The sequence below is a fragment of the Artemia franciscana genome, chromosome 10 (assembly GCF_032884065.1).
Source record: "Artemia franciscana chromosome 10, ASM3288406v1, whole genome shotgun sequence".
In the NCBI taxonomy this organism is placed as follows: domain Eukaryota; kingdom Metazoa; phylum Arthropoda; class Branchiopoda; order Anostraca; family Artemiidae; genus Artemia; species Artemia franciscana.
In genome coordinates this window covers 34,069,234-34,089,902 of record NC_088872.1, presented here as the reverse complement: position 1 = coordinate 34,089,902, position 20,669 = coordinate 34,069,234, and the positions used below count along the sequence as shown (strand labels likewise).

At 33.6% G+C, this 20,669-nt stretch overlaps 1 protein-coding gene across 1 annotated transcript in view; it reads right to left on the bottom strand.

Annotated features, from left to right (window-relative positions):
- Nucleotides 1-901: 901 nt before the first annotated feature.
- The window catches only part of LOC136032457 (RNA-binding protein 28-like), a 52,867-nt gene continuing 33,099 nt past the window's right edge, over nt 902-20,669 (bottom strand). The window contains exons 8-12 of the mRNA XM_065712768.1: nt 19,965-20,139; nt 17,577-17,794; nt 11,860-12,009; nt 3,043-3,384; nt 902-1,081 (exon numbers count right to left, since the gene is read on the bottom strand). Coding sequence (XP_065568840.1) covers nt 926-1,081; nt 3,043-3,384; nt 11,860-12,009; nt 17,577-17,794; nt 19,965-20,139 — 1,041 coding nt within the window. The 3' untranslated portion in view covers nt 902-925. The remainder of the gene's footprint in view (nt 1,082-3,042; nt 3,385-11,859; nt 12,010-17,576; nt 17,795-19,964; nt 20,140-20,669) is intronic.

Below are 20,669 nucleotides of genomic sequence, written 5' to 3'. Positions count from 1 at the left end.
ACTTTAATGTATTTTTCTGGTATACCATAGAATATATTTAACTGAAAAGACTCAAAAATTCTAACTGAAAAGACTTCAAAATGATCATGAAGCGTTTGCAGTTTCGTTGATGTTAGCTTTAGCAGATACATCGACATTTACTTGGGAGATTCAATTAGATTACCTGACCATCAGAAAATGACTGTAAATTTTTAAACTTCGATGGACATTAACTCAAGTTAATGTCCATTGAAGTTTTTAAAGCTTTTAAGTTTTTCAAATCTTCGATGAAAAAAACAAAAGTTATTGTATACCAAGTACGTAAACAAGGCCTTTTTTCTTTCCAGAACGTTTGAAAAATTTTATGATTCTTAAATAGTTTTGTGGAATTATCCTCTTGTTTCCTTTTTTGATACAATTCAGCCCTCACGAGGCTGAATGTGACCGAATTCAAGGCCAAATTCATCTCTGGGAACACTTAACAATTTCGGAAGTTCTAATACCCTTAGAATTCTAGAAAGACAATCTTTTTAAAATATGAGATATATTCCACCTCAGTTATCAAGTAATTTTGTGCCTTCTCAGTGGTAAACAGCAATATAGAATTTTAAATAGCTCAAATGACTTTATTATCCTTTTTAGTGTCCTTCAAGTGCTTATTGCAAGGAAGCAAACAAAAATTTATTTTAGAAAACGGGTTAAAGTCGAAAAAAAGGGGACGGTGTCAATACCAAAAATGCAAAAAAAAAAAACCAGATGGAACATATATATACTATAGGATAATTTGGGAAAACCCGTAAAAAGATCCAGATTCAAAGGTAGGGGGCGTAAAAGACCTATTCTCTGCGTAAGCACAAAGTCTATTCGGATTCCCAAATAGTATTGACAATACAGCCAAATCTCTTAAAAAAAAATACAAAGGTAAAATTGCGAGGGCCTTTATTTTTTATGTTTCAAACCATTTCTGACGCGAAGAATTTGGAACAGCACTGAGTTTAGCTTTATAAGATTGCACTAAAGAATTGAACTGGCTATTATCTGGAATCATCTTTTTCGGTGTTTTCTTCTCTTTCTCTTTCTTCGCCTTTTTTGCAACTGGTTCCTGAAAAACATTAGACTGTTTTAGACACTTCAAAGTTACACTAATAGGTTCTTCTGTTAAATCTACATTTATTCTAGCTTCATAATCTAATTCATTGCAAAGATTTAACTACAAGTACTGACAACCCAGCACATCGCCCAGTCACCTGAGGCACAGGGCTAACCGTCCTTGGAATTTTTCCAGCATAGGCTACACTGAAATTTTATTCCTGAGTTTGAGATCTTGGGCAAAATATATTTATATGAAAAATTGACTTCTAAACGTATGGAAAGTATATATTATTATTCCTTAATTTCTTGGAATTATCTTCAAAACTAGAAATTTTTGGCAAGTGAGTCTAAGGATATTGTTAAATTATCAGTGGCAGACCAGCTGAGGCCCATTCAGAAATACAAGCTTCTCCACCTCATTCTATTCAGAGCTTCACTGCTTACTCCCTTCCATTGACTTCATATCCCCTTTGAATCTTTATTTATGAAAACATTAACCAACTTCGAGGAGCTTTTGACCCAACCTTGATTTCCAACCGGCATAAATTTTGGAAACCTGACACTCATTATAACCCAAGACAGTAGAATCAACCATATTTTTTTACACACTATTGTCTGACCTAACATCGTTCCAACAAGCATCTCTACTACCCTTAGACAATTCCTCTAGAATTAATAAAAACAATCCTTATAAAAAAGATAAAACACAACCTTCGTTTAACTCCTAACCCAACACCAAAGTAGCAACTAGCGCCACTTCCTTCCCTTTTCACTACAATATTACTCTCGTATATAGTGCAAGTCACTTTAATGCACATATGAGCATACCATCTGAGGATAGAACCTTTTCTATAGCTTTTCTATCAGCTGAACAAAATAGATGTACAGAATAAATAAAACTCAAGACTAAGGGGGTAATTTAGACATCTTTTCAACTATTGATCAGAACGTAGAATTACTAAGCATCAACTGTTTTTAGTAAAACCACTCGGTTATTCTCTTAAACTTTAACCCACAGCATCACATAATCTAATGGGTATCACCATGCTGAGTATGCTGCTTCCACCCAAAATTAAGACAATGCTTGTTCTTTTCTAACAAACCACTGGAAAAAAACTACTAATATATAAGAAGGCAATTTAAATCGGTGAAATGACCAACAAAGCATATCCGTAATAGGTCCGTCCAACGCATCAGCACTGAACATACTTTCCGTTTTTGAACACATAAGCACTCGACCTTATTAGTTAACTTTCGAGAAATATTGTATAACTCAAAATATCCCCCATAACATATGCCATCAATAGGACAATCACGGTATAAAATTGAATGAAGGAGGGGATAATATTGTCACTCATACATTTTTATTTTTTAATTAGGAGCTATTTTTTTTCACTTCTTAGAAAAAAAGAAACGTTTGCTTGAAATATCTCAAGTATCTTTCCAAATTCTGAAATTTCACTAGAAGCCTGAAAACTTTCATTGTTCAGTAGTTCCTCTTACGAGATTCCCTGCAAAAAAATTAAATTAAATTCTACGAGAAGACAAAAAGGTTAAAATCATGAGCCTAAAGGAATCAGTATTTTTACTGTAGATAAACAGTTAAGAAAACAAGTCAGAGTTAAAGAAAAACAAGAAAGAGTTACAAAGAGAGATAGAGAGAGAAAGAGCAGGGAGGGAGCGGAAAGGGGCATAAGAAAAGAGAGAAAGAAAGGGAGGGTAATATTTCTGAGACTTGATTACAACAATGAATAAAGATTATTGCAAATACGGTACTTTAAAATGTAGATATGTGACCTGTGAATAAAAGGCACATCTTTTATCAAATCATAAAGTCCCTAACAAACAGCGTAGATGTAGAGGTAAGAGAAGAAGAAAAGCAGAAAATATACAAACATATGTATACAAGTCTCTTTGAAGTTAGGTTTTTAGGCTGCATACTTGGTTAAAAAAAAGGAAATGAAATCTTACCTGCGCATCCGAAGATTTGATAGCTTGCTTCTTCTGCCTTCTATTCTTTTTAAGTGAGTTCCTGGAAATTCTATTTTTCTTCTTGTCATGCCGATTTTTCGGACCAATATGAGTGAACAGTTTCTTGTCTTTTGGATCTGATAAGGCCCCAACGTAATCTTTGTCTTTTTCCTTCTTATCGGACACCGGAGTATGCTGAAGGTCAATTTTTCGCTTCTTTCCTTTCCGTCCAGTCGGCGTGCCAGTTTCCTTCGCTTCAAGAACTTCTTTACTTCTCTCAAGCCTTCTTTCTCGAGCACGAAGTGCTTTCATATTCTCAACAGAAAACTCAACGATAGGTCTCTAGGAAAAGAAGATAAAAGGACATAAACAATAGTACACATGAAAAAATTATTAGTAGTTTCCCTACGTCATTGCTCATAATATCCTAACTGCAATGTTTGCTGCTGTAGTGGTAGAATCCAATCAGCTGCTAGGAACTATGCCTGCTGAGCAAGTGTGTGTTATTGACAGAAAGAGTTAAAGCTAAAAAAAACATCATTATATGTTCAAGTTATAAGGTTGGCGCAAAAATAACAGTCGATTGAAAAGGGTGATATTAAAATGCCATAGCTCTCACCAAATACAATTTTACTAAACGACAAAAAAAATCCCTGGAAACAATACATTTTGCAAAAGGAGAATTAAGTTTGTTGATTTAGAGTAATACAGTACTGGGGAGTTCTGGAGACGAGAAGCTTATTAAAGGCATATCTACCACAGTTTTGGTTGGTTCAGCGTGTTCGAATTCTGTAGCGTCTCAGCTTCTTGCAATTAAATATTGCTAGAAATGAAAATTTCGATTAAATGTTCAAATTTGGTGGAAAACAGCATATCGCATACACTTTTATTTAATAGAAGAGAAGAAGAGTTATTACACTTCTCATTTAATGAGAAATGTAATAAACTTCTCATACACTTTTATTTAATAGAAGAGAAGAAGCATATTAAATAGAAGAAGAATCTTCTATTTAATATGTTATAATCTTATTCTCAGCATATTTCTCAGTCCAGTTTTATACGATAAATTACATGGCAAGAAAAACATCTCGATTTCAGAAAAAAAAACATAAACAAAGAAAATCACTCGGTGTCTAGTGAACTAAAGGTCAAAATGGATTTTACATTAGAACAATCACCGATTCAAGAAAGGGTGTAATACTCACCAATAGCCTCTTGACGTCTGATTCCTTCTAATCTTGCACTTTTTATGATTTTAAAAAAAGTAATTGCCTTTGTGCCAACCATGTCGGCACAATGTATTTTTTTTTCTTTTAGACCAAGACACTTCGTATCGAAGGAGTTGTCGTAAAAACTTCGAAAATGGCTCATTTGATTGAAAATTGGAAGAACTTGTGCCTTTTTTAATGGTCGAAAGTAATTGGAGGGTAACTAACACCCCTTCCTCGCTTAAAATTTCCCCAAACACATCCAATCGAAATTTTGAGATAGCCATTTTGTTCAGCGCAGTTGAAAGGTCCGGAAGTTATGTGTTTAAGGATGACAACCCCCCATCCAAAGCCTTCAGGGCAAGTGTTGTAAGTTATACCCTGGGGGCATATAAGGTTCTTATAGAAAGCGTTGTCTTAGAAAATTCAAAAAGTGCTCATTGGAAATTGAAACGGCTATTGCCCTTTTTAATAGTCGAAAGTGATTGGAGGGCAACTAACCCCCTCCCAAGCACACCAAACAAATACAAAGTTGAAACAATAGGGAAAATCTTTTCAAGACAGTGGAAATCAACTCTGTGAATATTTCGCCCCTATGTCCAAGGGCCGTCTTCAGCACAATACGAGAAAGAGAGAGAAAAACAAAAAATATGTATATATAAATAAACTTACATTAAAATGCAAAAATTAAAACTAATAATGTTAAAAACTGTTTTAAAAAACAGCCCTAGCATCCTTACTTCAACGAAGTTCAACCAGTCCTGGTTATTTTGACAGGTCTTTTATTCAAAATCGTCCGAAGATCATGTAACAAGGGGTTTGAGGTTGATACAAACCCCCAGAGCTTAAGGGCAAGGCTTGCAAGTTTTGCACCTGGGGAATTTGAGGTTCTTATAGAAAGGATGGTTGTATTAACTTTAGAGGTGGCTCATTTGATTGAATAAGAAGTTCTAGTTCCCTTTTAAGGGTCAATAGTGATGGAGGTCAACTAGACCCCCCCCCAACTTACCCCTCTTTTCACCAGATGTATATGATTGAAATTTTGCGAAAACAATTTTGTTTCAAATAGTCAAAAGAACACTTAACAATGCCTCCACGGTTGGTACATCCCCGCAGAGCACTGAGAAGAGGGCTTTAAGTTATGCCCTAGGCACATGTAAGGTTCTTATGGAATGGGTGGTCGTATTAAATTCAGATGGATCTAATTTCATTTTAAATTGGAAGTTATAGTGTCCTTTTTAAGAGTCAAAGTGGTCTAAGGGGGCCTTAAGAACCCCCCCCCCACGCCCATCATTTTCCATAACAAATATCCAAACAAAGTTTGAAACCTAAAGTTTTTCAGTATTGTTGAAAAGCTAAGTAATTATGTGCTTGCGGATGTCAACCCCCCGCCCCCAAGGCCTCGGGGCAGAGACTTCAAGTTATGGAATTTGCTCATTGTTAGCAATAGCATATGTTATTGAGAAAAGGTATGCATGTTTGACTTCTACTTTCCTAAAATACGAAGGGCATTAATATGAGTCTTTCAGTGAATGTTGAGGGGAGTGTTGAACTAAATCAAAACATTTTATGAATAAATGGGTTGCTAAAAGGGTGTAATTCAGGAATGACTGAGAATATTCATTTGGAATTCTCAGGAAATGATAAGGGAGATGACCAATTGCCTAAAATGGCAATATTTGCACGCTACTACTACTACAACTACCGCTGCTTCTACTTCTACCACAAGTACTACTACTACTATCACTACTATCACTAAAACTTGTACTTCTGTAGCAAGTACAACTAAAGCTGAGGATATCGAGGGTACTGAAAAAAATATCTGAGGAAACATTGAGGAGGAAGTTGAAATAAATAAAAACATACTGTGTATACAGATCACTGATACGGGCGTATCAGCAATATTTTTGGAACGCCTTATCATGTCAAGAGGAATCTTCAGGGGCATCAAGAGTGGGATATTCAATTGACCAAAAGGCAAAATGTACCTGCTACTACAGATATTAATACTGCTGCTACTACTGTTGCTACTAATAATAATACACTATTGCTACTACTATTGTTACTACTAATAATAATACACTATTGCTACTACTACTGTTCTTACTACTACCGCTACTACTATGATTCTAGTACAATTAAGGCTACATGTATGAAGGTGAACATTTGACAGAATATTGAGGTGGAATTGGAACTAAATCAAAACACACTATGCACATGCAGATTGTCAAAAGGGCATATCTCAAGAATTGATTTGGGTATCAAGTTGAAAGTTTCGGAGAACACTTAAAGGGGAAGATCAATTAACAAAAAGGTAATATATGCATGTCACTACTAGCACTAATACCACGGTCAATTTTACCAATACTATTACTGCTACTAAACTACTCCAACTACTACTTCAACTGCAACAACCTGCAAGGCTTAGAGAGTTAAGGTGAAAAGGTCGTCAAAAGGGTGTCAAAAGCGCACATCAAAAATATTTTTGGAACGGCTTAACGTGCCAAGGTGAAACTTCTGGGGCATCATGAAAGCGGTGCTCAACTGACGCAAAAGGCAATATGCATAGGCTACTACCGCTATTAATACTGCTGCTACTACTACTACTACTACTACTACTACTACTACTAATACAAAACCAAAACTACAACTACTTCTACTACCACCAAAACTACTTTGAGAATAGTACTATTAAGGCTGAGTCTATGAAGGTAAAATTTGAGGCAATATTGATGGCAAATTCGAACTAACCAAAGACACTATGTGCATTCAGATTATGAAAATAGTGAATCTTGAGAATTTATGCATTAAGTTGGAACTCTCTGAGGATACTTAATTGACCAAAAGGCAATATGTGACACTATTACTAATACTACTACCACTGCTACATTTACTAGTTCTACTACTGCTATTACTATTGCTCCAACTACTACTTCTATCGCAATTACTTGTTAGATTAAGAGCATTAAGATGAAAATTTTTAGAAGTATATGAATATACAGGTCATCAAAAGAGCAAATCGACTATGTCATAGCAATGGATAATTGTATTAAGTAGAGTAGTTATACCACTGCTGTGACTACTATTACAAATACAACTAAGGGTGTAGAGGTGAAATTTTCAGAGAATATTTTTGATAATTTCTGTTGTGCGGATGACAGCCTGCCATCCATAAGCAGGTTGTCAAAAGTGCATATCAGCAATATCTTAGGAACAGTTATCCGTATGAAATCAAAACTTACAACGCTTGTTGTGGGAGATGTTGAACTAACCAAAAGACAATATTTGCATCATAATAATACTGCTTCTACTCCTACAACTGCTAATACAGCTACTATTATTATTACTGTTACTACTACTACTGCTACTACTACTACTGCTACTAAAGCTGACTACTACTCTTAATTCTACACTTACTGCTATTATTAGAACTACTTGTGCTGCAACTACTGCTTATAAACCTAAGAATAATAAGGCGAAAATTTTGGGCAATATTGCAACTATATTGAAATAAATCGGAACACACTATGCCCACATAGGTTGTTAAGAGGGTTTATCAGCAATGCTGACGGGTTGATGGCATAAAGTTGACGAGTTGATTCATCGTGTGTTGAAGGGGATTTTGAAAAAAAAGGTGCTATGTACATACTGCTACTAAAAAATGTCAATATTTTTACTTTTATAACTTTAATAAATCAAATACTATTAACATTAATTATTAATAAATATAAGTACATGTATATTAACTGACAATGCACATTCATTTGTATTTTTCTCCGTAAAGTGCAAATTATGTTCTGGCCTTGGGAAGGCATAGGGGTTTAGAGCCTTGCCCATATTAATTTCAGCACGTTATGAGTTTGACTCAGTTATCTATTGTAATTTCTGTTCGTTTTGGGTTTCATTTATTTATCGATGCTTACTTAGTGGTAGTTTCATGCTTGGTAGATTAGTTGATTTTATTTTTGCTCACTTTTGGTTTAATGGATTTCTTTATTTTTCTTCCGAAAATTTATATAGTGGAATTTTTTTGATTAATTCTAAAGTAGAGACGAAACTGAATTATTGCTGAAGCATACAATATTAATTCAGGCAGGTAAGGGGCAAGAAAGCCCAAGGCTATAGGCCGGCCCCTCCCCTTTCTAGTTTTTATTATGCATACAGGGAGTCCCACTTGAAGCTTTAAAAGCTAATGTTTTAAAACCAATGCGTTGGATCTAAACCTTTTTAAAGCCATTTAGCCTATGGGGAAAAGACTAAAATATGATTTATAAGGTACAAAGTTGCCGTAAATAGAAGGTAACAAAAAATTTGAAATAGTGACCAAATAAAGTAATATATACACGTTAGTCTAAGAAGATAAAAAAAAAAAAATTGATATTCATGTTCTAGAAAACCAGTCTTTACAAATGCAAGCTATAAGCACCAAAACTGGATCAAGTATTTACTAAGTCAAAAGCCATTACAATTTTCATACACTCGCAAATCTCAGCTCCAAATTCCTCAACAGACGGGAGACTTCAACCCCTCCAATTTCATAAGTCACGAAAGGAACATTCAAAATTCCCATCGGCAGCCCTCTTGGAGAAATATTCATACAAAAATATATAAACATGTAACTGTCAGAATAAAATACTTTAGCTTAGGGCAAAAGTCAAATATGTCTCAAAATCTTTTTTTAAACAAAGAATATACTTCAAATTAACCTACATTTCAAATACATTTTCAAATAATGAACATTTTCATTTTACCTTAAAATATAAAATTTCAGAAGCGGTAGTGTTTTAAAATTCGATCACCCCTCCCCGTGTCGTATGGAGGGATTTTCACCTCCTAGCTTTTGTAACTTTTTGTTTACACACTACTTAACAATAAAGAATTTAAAGACAAGAGCTACTTCTTCTTTCGAGTACATTCTAAATATGAAAACCTTAAAGAGGTTGCCGATGGCTTTGAATTTACCCCTGAATAGGCCATCTGAGATGCAACGAGTCATTCTTTTTTCAACTTCAATAGAGATTGTTATGGCCAAAAATTATTTGTTCATTTATTGACTTGTAAGGATTTATATAGAGCACCCTGTAGATAATTTATTCGTCACATTTCAAGCCAGTGTGATTTTTTTTCTTTTATCCCATCGTCTTTTCCTATTATTTTCTTTGTTCCATTTTAATTACAGGTTCCCCTTTTTATCTTGCCAATGCCAAATATCTAAGAAAGTAATGAATGGGGGCAGTTTTTTTTTCGAAGGATGTTCATAACTTGCTTGGAGATATACCATGACAGAGACTTTAGGGGAAGGGCAAATATGTCCCCTTCAGAGGCCCATGGAAGAGAGACAAGTAAAAATTTCAATTTGGAGTTTCTGTATATTTTTACATTTGGATTCTATGGAAAAAATGAAAATAATTTGTTGAGAAATGCTCTTGTCAAAAATTATACGTCAAGTCTTTATTGCCAAGAAAAACAAGAATCCTTAGCTTTATCGCTGCCCATGAATGGGCATAAGCAGATTTCTGACTTTAAACAAGCTCAGGAAATGCTTAGTGTTGTCCGTGTATTTCATTTACCCGATATGAGAAAAAACACTTACGACCTAATTGTTTAGCACTTACGACCTTTGACAGGAGAATTTCTACCAAGAAATTATTGGACAAAGTGATTTTCGTTTATCGTATAGACCAAAAATAAGTAGAAACATATAGAGGTTACCATTTAAAATGTCCGAGATGTCATCAGCGCCCACCCCAGTTAAAGGGCACATTAAACTCACCGGCCTATCAGTTCAAAACATGAATCTAATCATTATTTAGATACCCGCATCCAATCATTAGCTTAGATAAAACTGTTGATTATATAAGACCATAGTAAATAGACCATAAGACCATAGTTGATAAGACCATAGTCAAGATAAACGAAACGCCCGGTGGACCTATCATTAAATGCATAAAAACATTTTTTTTGAAATGAAAGTAAAGAGAGGCATTAAACTAAGAACGAGCTAAAATTATTTTGCCGATTCTGAATTACAACAAATTTTACCACAGCACAACGCTTCTGCAAATTTTTGGGGACCGCAATGGGCCAGTTGCACTTCAACAATTCCTCTTTCTGTTTATTAACTCTGCATCTATTTTTTTTTTTTTGCCCAATGAATGTGTATTTGAATGAATGTGCTAACGAATGTGCTAACAGAGAATCCAATGAATGTGCTAACAGAGTTCTAGTGTCAAACGCTTCTAATTTAGCTTAGGAAGTTTACAAAACCAAGCCTGTTTGGGTTAATTTTGCACGCACTCCAGGGGAGCTACATGAAAATATAATACCTAAGCAACAAAGAGAGAACAAACATATGCAGTCACGAGTCTCATGTTATTTTTTCTGTCCAATGAATGTGCATTTGGGTATACTTTACAGCCGACGACACGATTTTTCCTCTCACTCCTTTTATTCTACCTTCCTGGTTCCATTTTATTTAATTAGCAAAAACCTTTTCAAAATGAAAGTAGAGAGTATCATTATAGCTGAAATCAAAAAATTAGGTATACTGTATATGCAAACGGGTTGCTACCCCACTAGACGCTCCTCTCCCAAACACACGCTAGTTTTACATTAGTAGTTTACTGAAAGCAATTTTGAGTGCAACACATAAAGTCAGATAGTAAATACAAGAGTTTTAGAAGTATTTATCAACTGCCTTTAAAAGCAGTATAATTGAACGTTCAATTTAATGGAATTATCAAAAATAAGCTCTTCAATTTTGAAGCACTGAAAAAATGGAATTTCTATCACATTATTTTGTGTTTCAGGAAAATTTTATAAAGCATTGGGAGAAAGAATTGAATTTAGTTTAAAGAGCGGTGAAAGGGGGGCTACAATCCCAATCAACGGTCCCCTTCTTGCTCTTCTTTAAGTGATTATGCGAAATCTTATAAATTAATAGCTTTCGAACAGTAAATTTAGCTACGAGGCAGGGGGACGGAGCTTCCACCTCCTCAAGCCCATGAAATATAAGATGTCACAGGGTTTTCAGTTGATGGAAGTTTAGCATTGTTCTAGCCAACATTGTTGTTTTGCACGATGAAAAGTCAAAAATCGTCACGTGATTTCTTTTGTTATTCAAAAAGGGGAGTAAAACTTTTAACTTGCATTTGAGCGAACCCTCTTTTATCAATCTACGACCACTGGTATAAAATGATCACCCTGAGAAAAAAAGACAACAAAAAAAAACACGTCACAGTATTATGTTTCAGAAGAAAAATACGGAATTTCGTAAATTTTAGATACAGGCGTGAAACCTGATACTTAAGTGTTAAGAGATGGGCTGGAATTAAAGGTATAATTTTTATCAACATCACCACCTCCCTCCCCGCATTTTAGGTGGTGTTTTCTTTTTTTTTAATCTAAAACTTTTTCTTATACTAATAACTTTTGACGGATAATCTTAAACTTATTTTACATACATGGGATCTCCATGAAAAGCAAATTCCTTCGACACACATATTGGTGACAAAATTTACTTAGAATTTCGGTCTTCAATATTAAGACAAGAAAAAAAAAGATTATTAAGTGACATTCTTTTTATGGAATAAAGAAAAGTATAACATACCTTATTGATTGAAAACACTTCTGGGTTGTTATTTATTCTTCTCAAAGTTTCCAGAGCGTCTTCATGCCTGACAAAGGACACAAATCCATAACCTTTTGAAAGCCGTTTCCCTTTTGAGTCGACAGATTTCAGGTCTTTCATAACCCGCGCCTAAAAATAATTTCCAAATAGTTAAATAACTTCATTAACTACCAGAATGAGCAAGACCAGGCGGGGACTAACGACAAATTACCATTGTAACCGAAACGCTGGCAGGGATTAAACAGAAAACCTCTTCAAAAGAGGGTAATTCGTCCACTTCAGGATGGCTACCAGAGTTCTAGCATCAAATGCTTCTAATCTAGCTTAGGAAGTTTACAAAATCAAGCCTGTTTGGGCTAATTTTGCACGCACTCCAGGGGAGCTACATGAAAACATAATACACAAGCAACAAAGAGAGAACAAACATATACAGTCATGAGTCTCGTGTAGCTCACATGCAATGGCAGAATAGAACGTGCTATGTGCATTCCCTGCGCCTCGTAAAAAATTTCATACCGTGGAAAATTTACCCATGCAAAATTAAGTAGCCAAGAAAAAGTATTATAAGTAAAAATAATGAGGAAAAGAAAAACAATGCAGAAAAAAAATGCATAAGAAAAGAAAAATAACTAGGAAAATACATAATAAAGTATCATCATTTGAAATACCTTTAAGGTAAATGTTATATTTTTCCTTTTTATCAATTTAGTTTAATTAACGATTAGCCTTTACTAACTTAATTTAAATAGCATGGAGTCAAACTCTAAGTCAATGCTAAGCAAATTTGAAATTGGCCAAGCTTCCCATATCAAGTTGCCAAGCAATAGTGAAAGCAAAGAAAGTTTTCAAAAGTCATCAAACTTGTTCGCAAAACTTACTCAATCTTGCTCAATCAGAAGGTTTTCCCGTTTGAAGTATATTTTAGGTGTTTTAATTTTTTGTTTTCTTCAATTCAGTTCTATTAACATGGAGTCAAACTCCAAGTCAGAATCAAGAAAATTTAAGATCAACGGAGCTCTTTTTTACAATTAAGCTAGCAAGTTAATTTATTCAGTCTTTATCTTACCCTGTTCTGATCACTCAGCCCCAGACCCAAAAACACGAGAAGAAGAGTTAAAGAATTAAAATATAATAATAAATAATATAGTATAAACTAAAAAAAAATTAGTCACCTGAAAGTAAGAAGCAGCATTAAAGCTTTAAACTAACAGAAATTATTCGCTATATGAAGGAGGTTTGCACCCTCCTCAACACCTTGCTCGTTACACTGAAGCTTTTTAGTGCATTTTTTCAATTCACTTTCAACAACATGGAGTAAAACTCAAAGTCAGAATAAAAAAAACTTAAGATTAACAGAGCTCTTTTTTTCAAATAAGCAAGCAAGTTAATTTATTCAACCTTTAGCTTACCCTGCTCTGATCACTCAACCCCCCGACCCAAAAACACGAGATGAAGAATTAAGAGAACTAAAATATAAAAATAAATCCTATAGTATTAATTAAAAAAAAAAGTTTGTTCACCTAAAAGTAAGAAGCAGCATGAAATCGTTAAAATAACAGAAATCATACTCTATACGAGGGAGGTCGCCCCCTCCTCAACACATTGCTCTCTACACTGAACCTTTTTGGTGCATCCCTAAATGTGAAGTACATTTAGGGTGTTTAACTTTAAATATCTTCTTTTTATTCACATTCAACAACATAGAGTCAAACTAGAAGTCGGAATAAAAAAAAATTTAAGATTAACCGAGCTCTTTTTTTCAAATAAGCAAGCAAATTAATTTATTCAATCTTTATCTTACCCTGCTCTGATCACTCAACACCCAGACCCAAAAACACAAGAAGAAGAATTAAAAGAAATATAATTGAATATAAAATATAAATTAAAATTCTGTAGCATGAATTAGAAAAGAAGTTTTTTCACCGACAAGTAAGAAGCAGCATTAAATCTTTAAACTAACAGAAATTATCTCAACACTTTATTCGTTACATTGAAGCTTTTTGGCGCATCCCCAAACCTAAAGTATATTTAGGGTGTTTAACTTTTCTTTTTTTAATTCAGTTTCAACAACACGGAGTCAAACTCCAACTCAGAATAAAAAAACTTAAGATTAACGGAGTTCTTTTTTTTCAAATAAGCAAGCAAATTAATTCATTCAATCTTCATCTTACCCTGCTCCGATCACTCAGCCCCCGGACCCAAAAACACGAGAAGAAGAATTATAAGAAATAAAATATAAAAATAAATCCTACAGTATAAATTTTAAAAAAAAGTTTTTTTTCACCTAAAAGTAAGAAGTAGCATTGAAGCTGAAAACTAACAGAAATCATTCTCTATATGAGGGAGATTACCCTCTCCATAACACCTCGTTCGTTCCACTGAAGCTTTTTACTGCATCCATAAATCTGAAGTACAATTAGAGTGTTTAATTTTTCTTTAAACTCACTTTCAATAACATGGAGTCAAACTCCAAGTCAGAATCAAGAAAATATAATACTAACAGAGCTTCTTTTTTTTAAATAAGAAAGCAAATTAGTATATTAATAGCAATTAAATAGCAAGCAAAGCAATAAAATTTAAAAATAAATCCTACAGTATAAATAAAAACAAAAACATTTTTTCACCAAAAACTAAGGAGCAGTATTAAAGCTTTAAATTAACAGAAATTATTCTCTATATGAGGGAGGGTGCCCCCTCCTCAACACCTCACTCGTTACACTGAAGCTTTTTAGTGCATCCCTAAATCTGAAGTACATTTATAGCGTTTGATTTTCTTTTCAATTCACTTTTAACAACATTCCTTCTCCTTAACACCTCACTCGTTACAATGAAGATTTTTAGTACATCCGTAAATCTGACGTGTGTTTAGGGTGTTTACTTTTTCGTTAAACTCACTTTCAAAAACATGGAGTCAAGCACCAAGTCAGAATAAAAAATTTAAGATTAATGGAGCTCTTTTTTTAAATAAGCAAGCAAATTAATTTATTCAACCTTAATCTTACCCCACTTTGATCACTCAACCTTTAGACTTAGAAACACGAGAAGAAGAATTAAAAAAAAAATAGAATATAAAAATAAATCTTATACTATAAATAAAAAAAAAACATTTTTTCACCTAAAAGTAAGGAGCAGAATTAAAGCTTTAAATTAACAGAAATTATTCTCTCTATGAGGGAGGTTGCCCCCTCCTCAACAACTCGCTCGTTACACTGAAGCTTTTTAGTGCATTCCTAAATCTTAAGTACATTTAGAGCGTTTGAATTTTTTTGGTCAATTCACTTTTAACAACATTACCCCCTCCGTAGCACCTCACTCGTTACACTGAAGCATTTTAGTACATCCGTAAATCTGAAGTACATTTAGAGTGTTTAATTTTTCTTTAAACTGACTTTCAACAAGATGGGGTCAAACTCCAAGTCAAATTAAAAAAAAATTTAAGATTAACAAGAGCTCTTTTTTTTCAAATAAGCAAGCGAATTAATTTATTCTGCCTTTATCCTACCCCGTTCTGATCATTCAACCCCCGGACTCACAAACACGAGAAGAAGAATTAAAAGAAATAAAATTTAAAAATAAATTCTATAGAATGAATTTAAAAAAGTTTTTTTTTCACCTAAAAGTAAGAAGCAGCATTAAAGCTTTAAATTAACAGAAATCATTCTTTATATGAGGGAGGATACCCCCATCTCAACACCTAGCTCGGTACACTGCAGCTTTTTAGTGCATCCCAAAATCTGAAGCACACTTAGGGTGTTTAATTTTTCTTTAACTCACTTTCAATAATATGAAGTCAAACTCCAAGGGAAAATCAAGAAAAGTTAAGATTAATCGTGTTCTTTTTTCAAATAAGCAACCAAATTTATTTGTTAAACCTTTATCTTACCCTGCTCTGATCATTGAACCCCCAGACCCACAAACACGAGAAGAAGAATTAACAGAAATAAAATTGAAAAATAAATCCTTTAGTATGAATTTAAAAAGAAGTTTTTTCACCTAAAAGTAAGAACCAGCATTAAAGCTTTAAAGCAACAGAAATTATTCTCTATACAAGGGAAGTTGCCCCCTCCTCAACCCCTCGCTCATTACTCTGAAGCTCTTTAGTGTATCCCTAAATCTGAAGTTCACTTAGGGTGTATTTTTTTTTTTTCACTTTCAATAACATAGAGTCAAACTCCAAGTCAGAACCAATAAAATTTAAGATTAACAGAGCTCTTCTTTTCAAATAAGCAAGCAAATTAATTTATTCAACCCTTGTCTTACCCTGCTCTGGTCACTCAGCCCCAGACCTAAAACCACGAGAAGAAGAATTAAAAGAATTAAAATATAAAAATAAATCCTATAGTATGAATTAAAAAAAAAGTTTTTTCACCTAAAAGTAAGAAGCAGCATTAAAGCTTTAAACTAACAGAAATTATTCGCTATATGAGGGAGGTTGCCCCCTCCTCAACACCTAGCTCGTTACACTGAATCTTTTTAGCGCATCTCTAAATCTGAAGTAAATTTAGGGTGTTTAGTTTTTCATTAAACTCACTTTCAATAACATGGAGTCAAACTCCAAGTGAAAATCAAGAAAATTTAAGATTAATAGAGCTCTTTTTTTCAAATAAGCAACCAAATTTATTTGTTAAACCTTTCTCTTACCCTGCTCTGATCATTCAACCCCCAGACCCACAAACACGAGAAGAAGAATTAAAAGAAATAAAGTTTAAAAATAAATCCTTTAGTATGAATTTAAAAAAACGTTTTTTCACCTAAAAGTAAGAACCAGCATCAAAGCTTTAAACTAACAGAAATGTTTCTCTATATGAGGGAAGTTGCCCCCTCCTCAACCTCTCGCTCATTACTCTGAAGCTTTTTAGTGCATCCCTAAATCTGAAGATCATTTAGGGTGTTTATTTTTTTCCTTATTATTATTATTCACTTTCAATAGCATAGAGTCAAACTCCAAGTCAGAACCAATAAAATTTAAGATTAACAGAGCTCTTTTTTTCAAATAAGCAAGCAAATTAATTTATTCAACCTTTTTCTTACCCTACTCTGATCACTCAGCCCCAGACCAAAAACCATGAGAATAAGAATCAAAAGAAATAAAATATAAAATAAATCCTATAGTATGAATTTTAAAAAAAAGTTATTTTTAACCTAAATGTAAGAAGCAGCATTAAAGCTTTGAATTAACAGAAATTTTACTCTATGAGGGAGGTTGCCTCCTCCTCAACAAATCACTCTTTACACTGAAGCCTTTTAGTGCATCCCAAATCCGAAGTACATTTATGGTGTTTAACTTTTTTTTTTTTTTTCATTCACTTTCAATAACATAGAGTCAAACTCCAAGTCAGAATCAAGAAATTTTAAGATTTACAGAGCTTTTTTTTTCAAACAATCAAGCAAATTCATTTATTCAGCCTTTATCTTACCCTGCTCTGATCATTCAACCCCCAGACCCAAAAACAAGAGAAGGAGAATTAAAAGAAATAAAATATAAAAATAAATCCTTTAGTTCGAATTTAAAAAAAAAATAAGTTTTTTTTACCTAGAAGTAAGAAGCAGCATTAATGCTTTAAACTGATTAAGCTGACATTACAATAAGAATGCAAAGAAAATTGTGTTTAGAAATCGCGAGAAGAAAAATACAAACCTAACAGCTTAGCCAGCCTGATTCGTGATTTTAGTTAAGGTTTTAATTGTTAAGTTACCTCAGTGATTCTAGCCGCTTTAGGACCATATTTTTTAATCAGTTTTTCGAGTCCGTTGTCATCTAAGGATAGAGGAAGGTTATTTATACAGAGCCGGACAGGGGATACGACCATGTGAAGATTACTCAACAGCTGACGCTTCAATCGATTAAGCTGACTTCTCTTATCCATGTCAGATTTAGAAACATTTTGAGCTGCAGAAGTGCCCATCCTAATTGCTAAAAAAAAGCAAGGTTAGACAATCGAATTATTCAATTAAAAAGTAATAACAATATTAAGACACATATGAACTAAAAAAAAAATCAATTTAAACAATAGCTTGCTAAGGTTATACGCAGCGACGATTCGGTATTTATGTCGTTTAGTCACTAATACCCTGAAATTTTCATTAAGACCAACGATTCTTCCTTAACAGGCATTTATTAGAAAACATGATTTAGAATTCACCTCTGCTCCGAAGAAATCTGTTTGGGTAAATTATGCGCAGTATCTTTTTATATAGGACTTGTTAGTCCCTTTCACAATTATCTGGATTAACATTTTAATCCTTCTTTATTTCAGTGGTGCCTGTGATTGGCAAACCTAAACAAGTTTAACTTTATTCAAACTGTGAGAACTAACTTTTCTGTTCCAAAAGACATCTCGCCTCCAACATTTAACGAGAGACTACTTACTGTAAAAAATATGATACTCTTCATAAATTAAAAGGGTGACAAATAAATTCCAAAAGGGTCTGAAAGAACAGATTCATTTTCTGTTGATAGCAGCCATAAAAGAATAAGAGTTAATTTAAAATCCGTAAATCCCCTAATACAAGCCAAGTTCTTATCCATCGGATATGCTCAGAGGCGTATTCGTACACAAACTGAAAAGGGAGGAATAGCCTCCGAGGCTATTTTAATAAACGAAATTGAAAATGTTCTGTTTTAGTTTTGAAAAATCTTCTTCCTAGAGTAAACTTATGATACCATCTGGACCCTCTTGAATTTTTTTCCTCCAACAATGGAATATCAACTGGCTATAGTCCTGTTCTTTTTTTTTCTTTTTCTTTGAAGAATCACAAATAAAAACACCATAATTCCACAGTCAATATATAATTTATTATCCCTCTCCCTTAAATGCCTTGATTAAGCTTCTCACAGTTTATGTACTTAAAAAAATAGTAATAAAAGAAAACAATCTTATCTTGTTGAACTAAGTTTTGTTGAACTAAGTGAGTAGAAAGAAAATAGTTTTTATATTTCTTGGGGAAAAAAACTGAGGTTTTGAATCGACAAGGAAAAAAAATAAAAATTAAACCGAATATTTCGATTAGAAAAAAAAATAGTGATTTTTTCACCAGGTGGTAACCCAGCAGTTTATAAAGGATCTAGATTATAACGGATCTTGCTGTGCACACAGGAAGAAAGACGTCTCAAGAGACAAGAGAAAAAATTAAAAACCGAGTTCCGATTGATAGAAGATAGCTAAACGGCTCATGAATGCTTGCACCTTTATTAATTCCACGAATGATGCTGAGCAAAAAGCATGGGCAAAGTCACAAAAAAATTTTCGGGTTACCATAAAGCTGAAAATTATGCTATGCTGGTAAATGAGCTGCTTATAAGTCAAATAGTGAACTTCTAGGTTGTAATTCTTTACTAGGTTGCAGCTATAGTTGCATATATGATAAGCAATAAAATTCACTATTTACATAGCCAGCAAAACTGTTTGCCAGAAAATTCAAATACCACCAACGAAAAATAAGATAAAAAGATTTCACCAGGACATAAAGACTGTGGAGAATCGCAACCAAGGAAGACGGGATACTCATATGATGATTACAAGTTTCTTGTAGCATGGATCACATAGTTGTTTTCATACCTATAGTGAGGTTTCTCAGACCTATAGGGCGGATCCCTTAAGATTGGTCCAAAGGCTCTCATGTAAAACGTGAAAACTGGCCAGAATATCCGCTTCTTTGTTGTGACACAACCTTTAAGAACCATAAAATACTCTAACTTATCCCTCCCCCCTTAAGGTTCTGATCTATGGGTAACTATGTTGATTTATATTCTAAACAGAATACGTGTATTTTGTTTTCTTTTTCTTTCCTTTCATACTAAAGAAATAGATTGATCATTTATCTTGCTAGTTCATAATCATGTTCTCTGAAAATAGAAAGATTCCTATAAAAAACTACAAATACAGTTTGCCCAATGCATATTAAGTAGTTTTCCTAGCATACTCAGAGATAAGCAAACGTCGAACAATCTTGAGCATTTTTTCACATTCACTGGTATTGCTACTTTAGCAAAATATCTTTTTTGTATCAATTTCCTTATTTATTCGTTTAATAGACTTCATAAATTTAACTTCTAACTGGTATATTTAATATTAGTTACTTACTCCCTTCTCTCGCCAAGTAAAGGTTTCTTTTATCTTTTCCTTTTTTCTTTGCATCTTGTCCTTTATTTACGATGTATTCTTTGCTCATCGCCAGAACTGCATTTATTTGGCGGCCATCTAGCACTATTGATTTATTCTTTCCTGCTTCTATACATGCTTGAGCTGATTCTGTTGTCTGATGAAAATAATAATAAATCATTAGAATACACGAACGAACCTAATTAGCTAAATCTCAGCAATATTGCTTTATTTATAAAAAAAGCAGACATTGAAATTAACAAACCTTGATCCTCAAAAGACAAGAATAAACTCTTAAATGACATTTACTCAGACGCCAAAACAAAGTGGTTGTCATGGAGGAGTTACTAAAACGATAACAGAAAAAAATATAAATCGTCATGACAAAAACCATAGGCTGTATCTCTCACCTTCCTAATTTTGCAAGACATTAACAGCATGTTTTGAACAATTTAATGATAATGGCGATTTTCATAAAATTTGGAAAAGAAAAATATGTAAACATAGCGTTGTTTAGATGAACAGGTTAACTTGAATTAGTTTCTAGCAGATAACTCATGTTAGATAGTCTTTGAGCTAACAATACCTCGTTTTCGTCCAGTTACTCGTCAACCTTTATGAAGTGTCTATGGTCTCTGAAAGTTTGCCCTTCAGAGAGCTCTTACAAGCCAGGATAATAAGAATTTT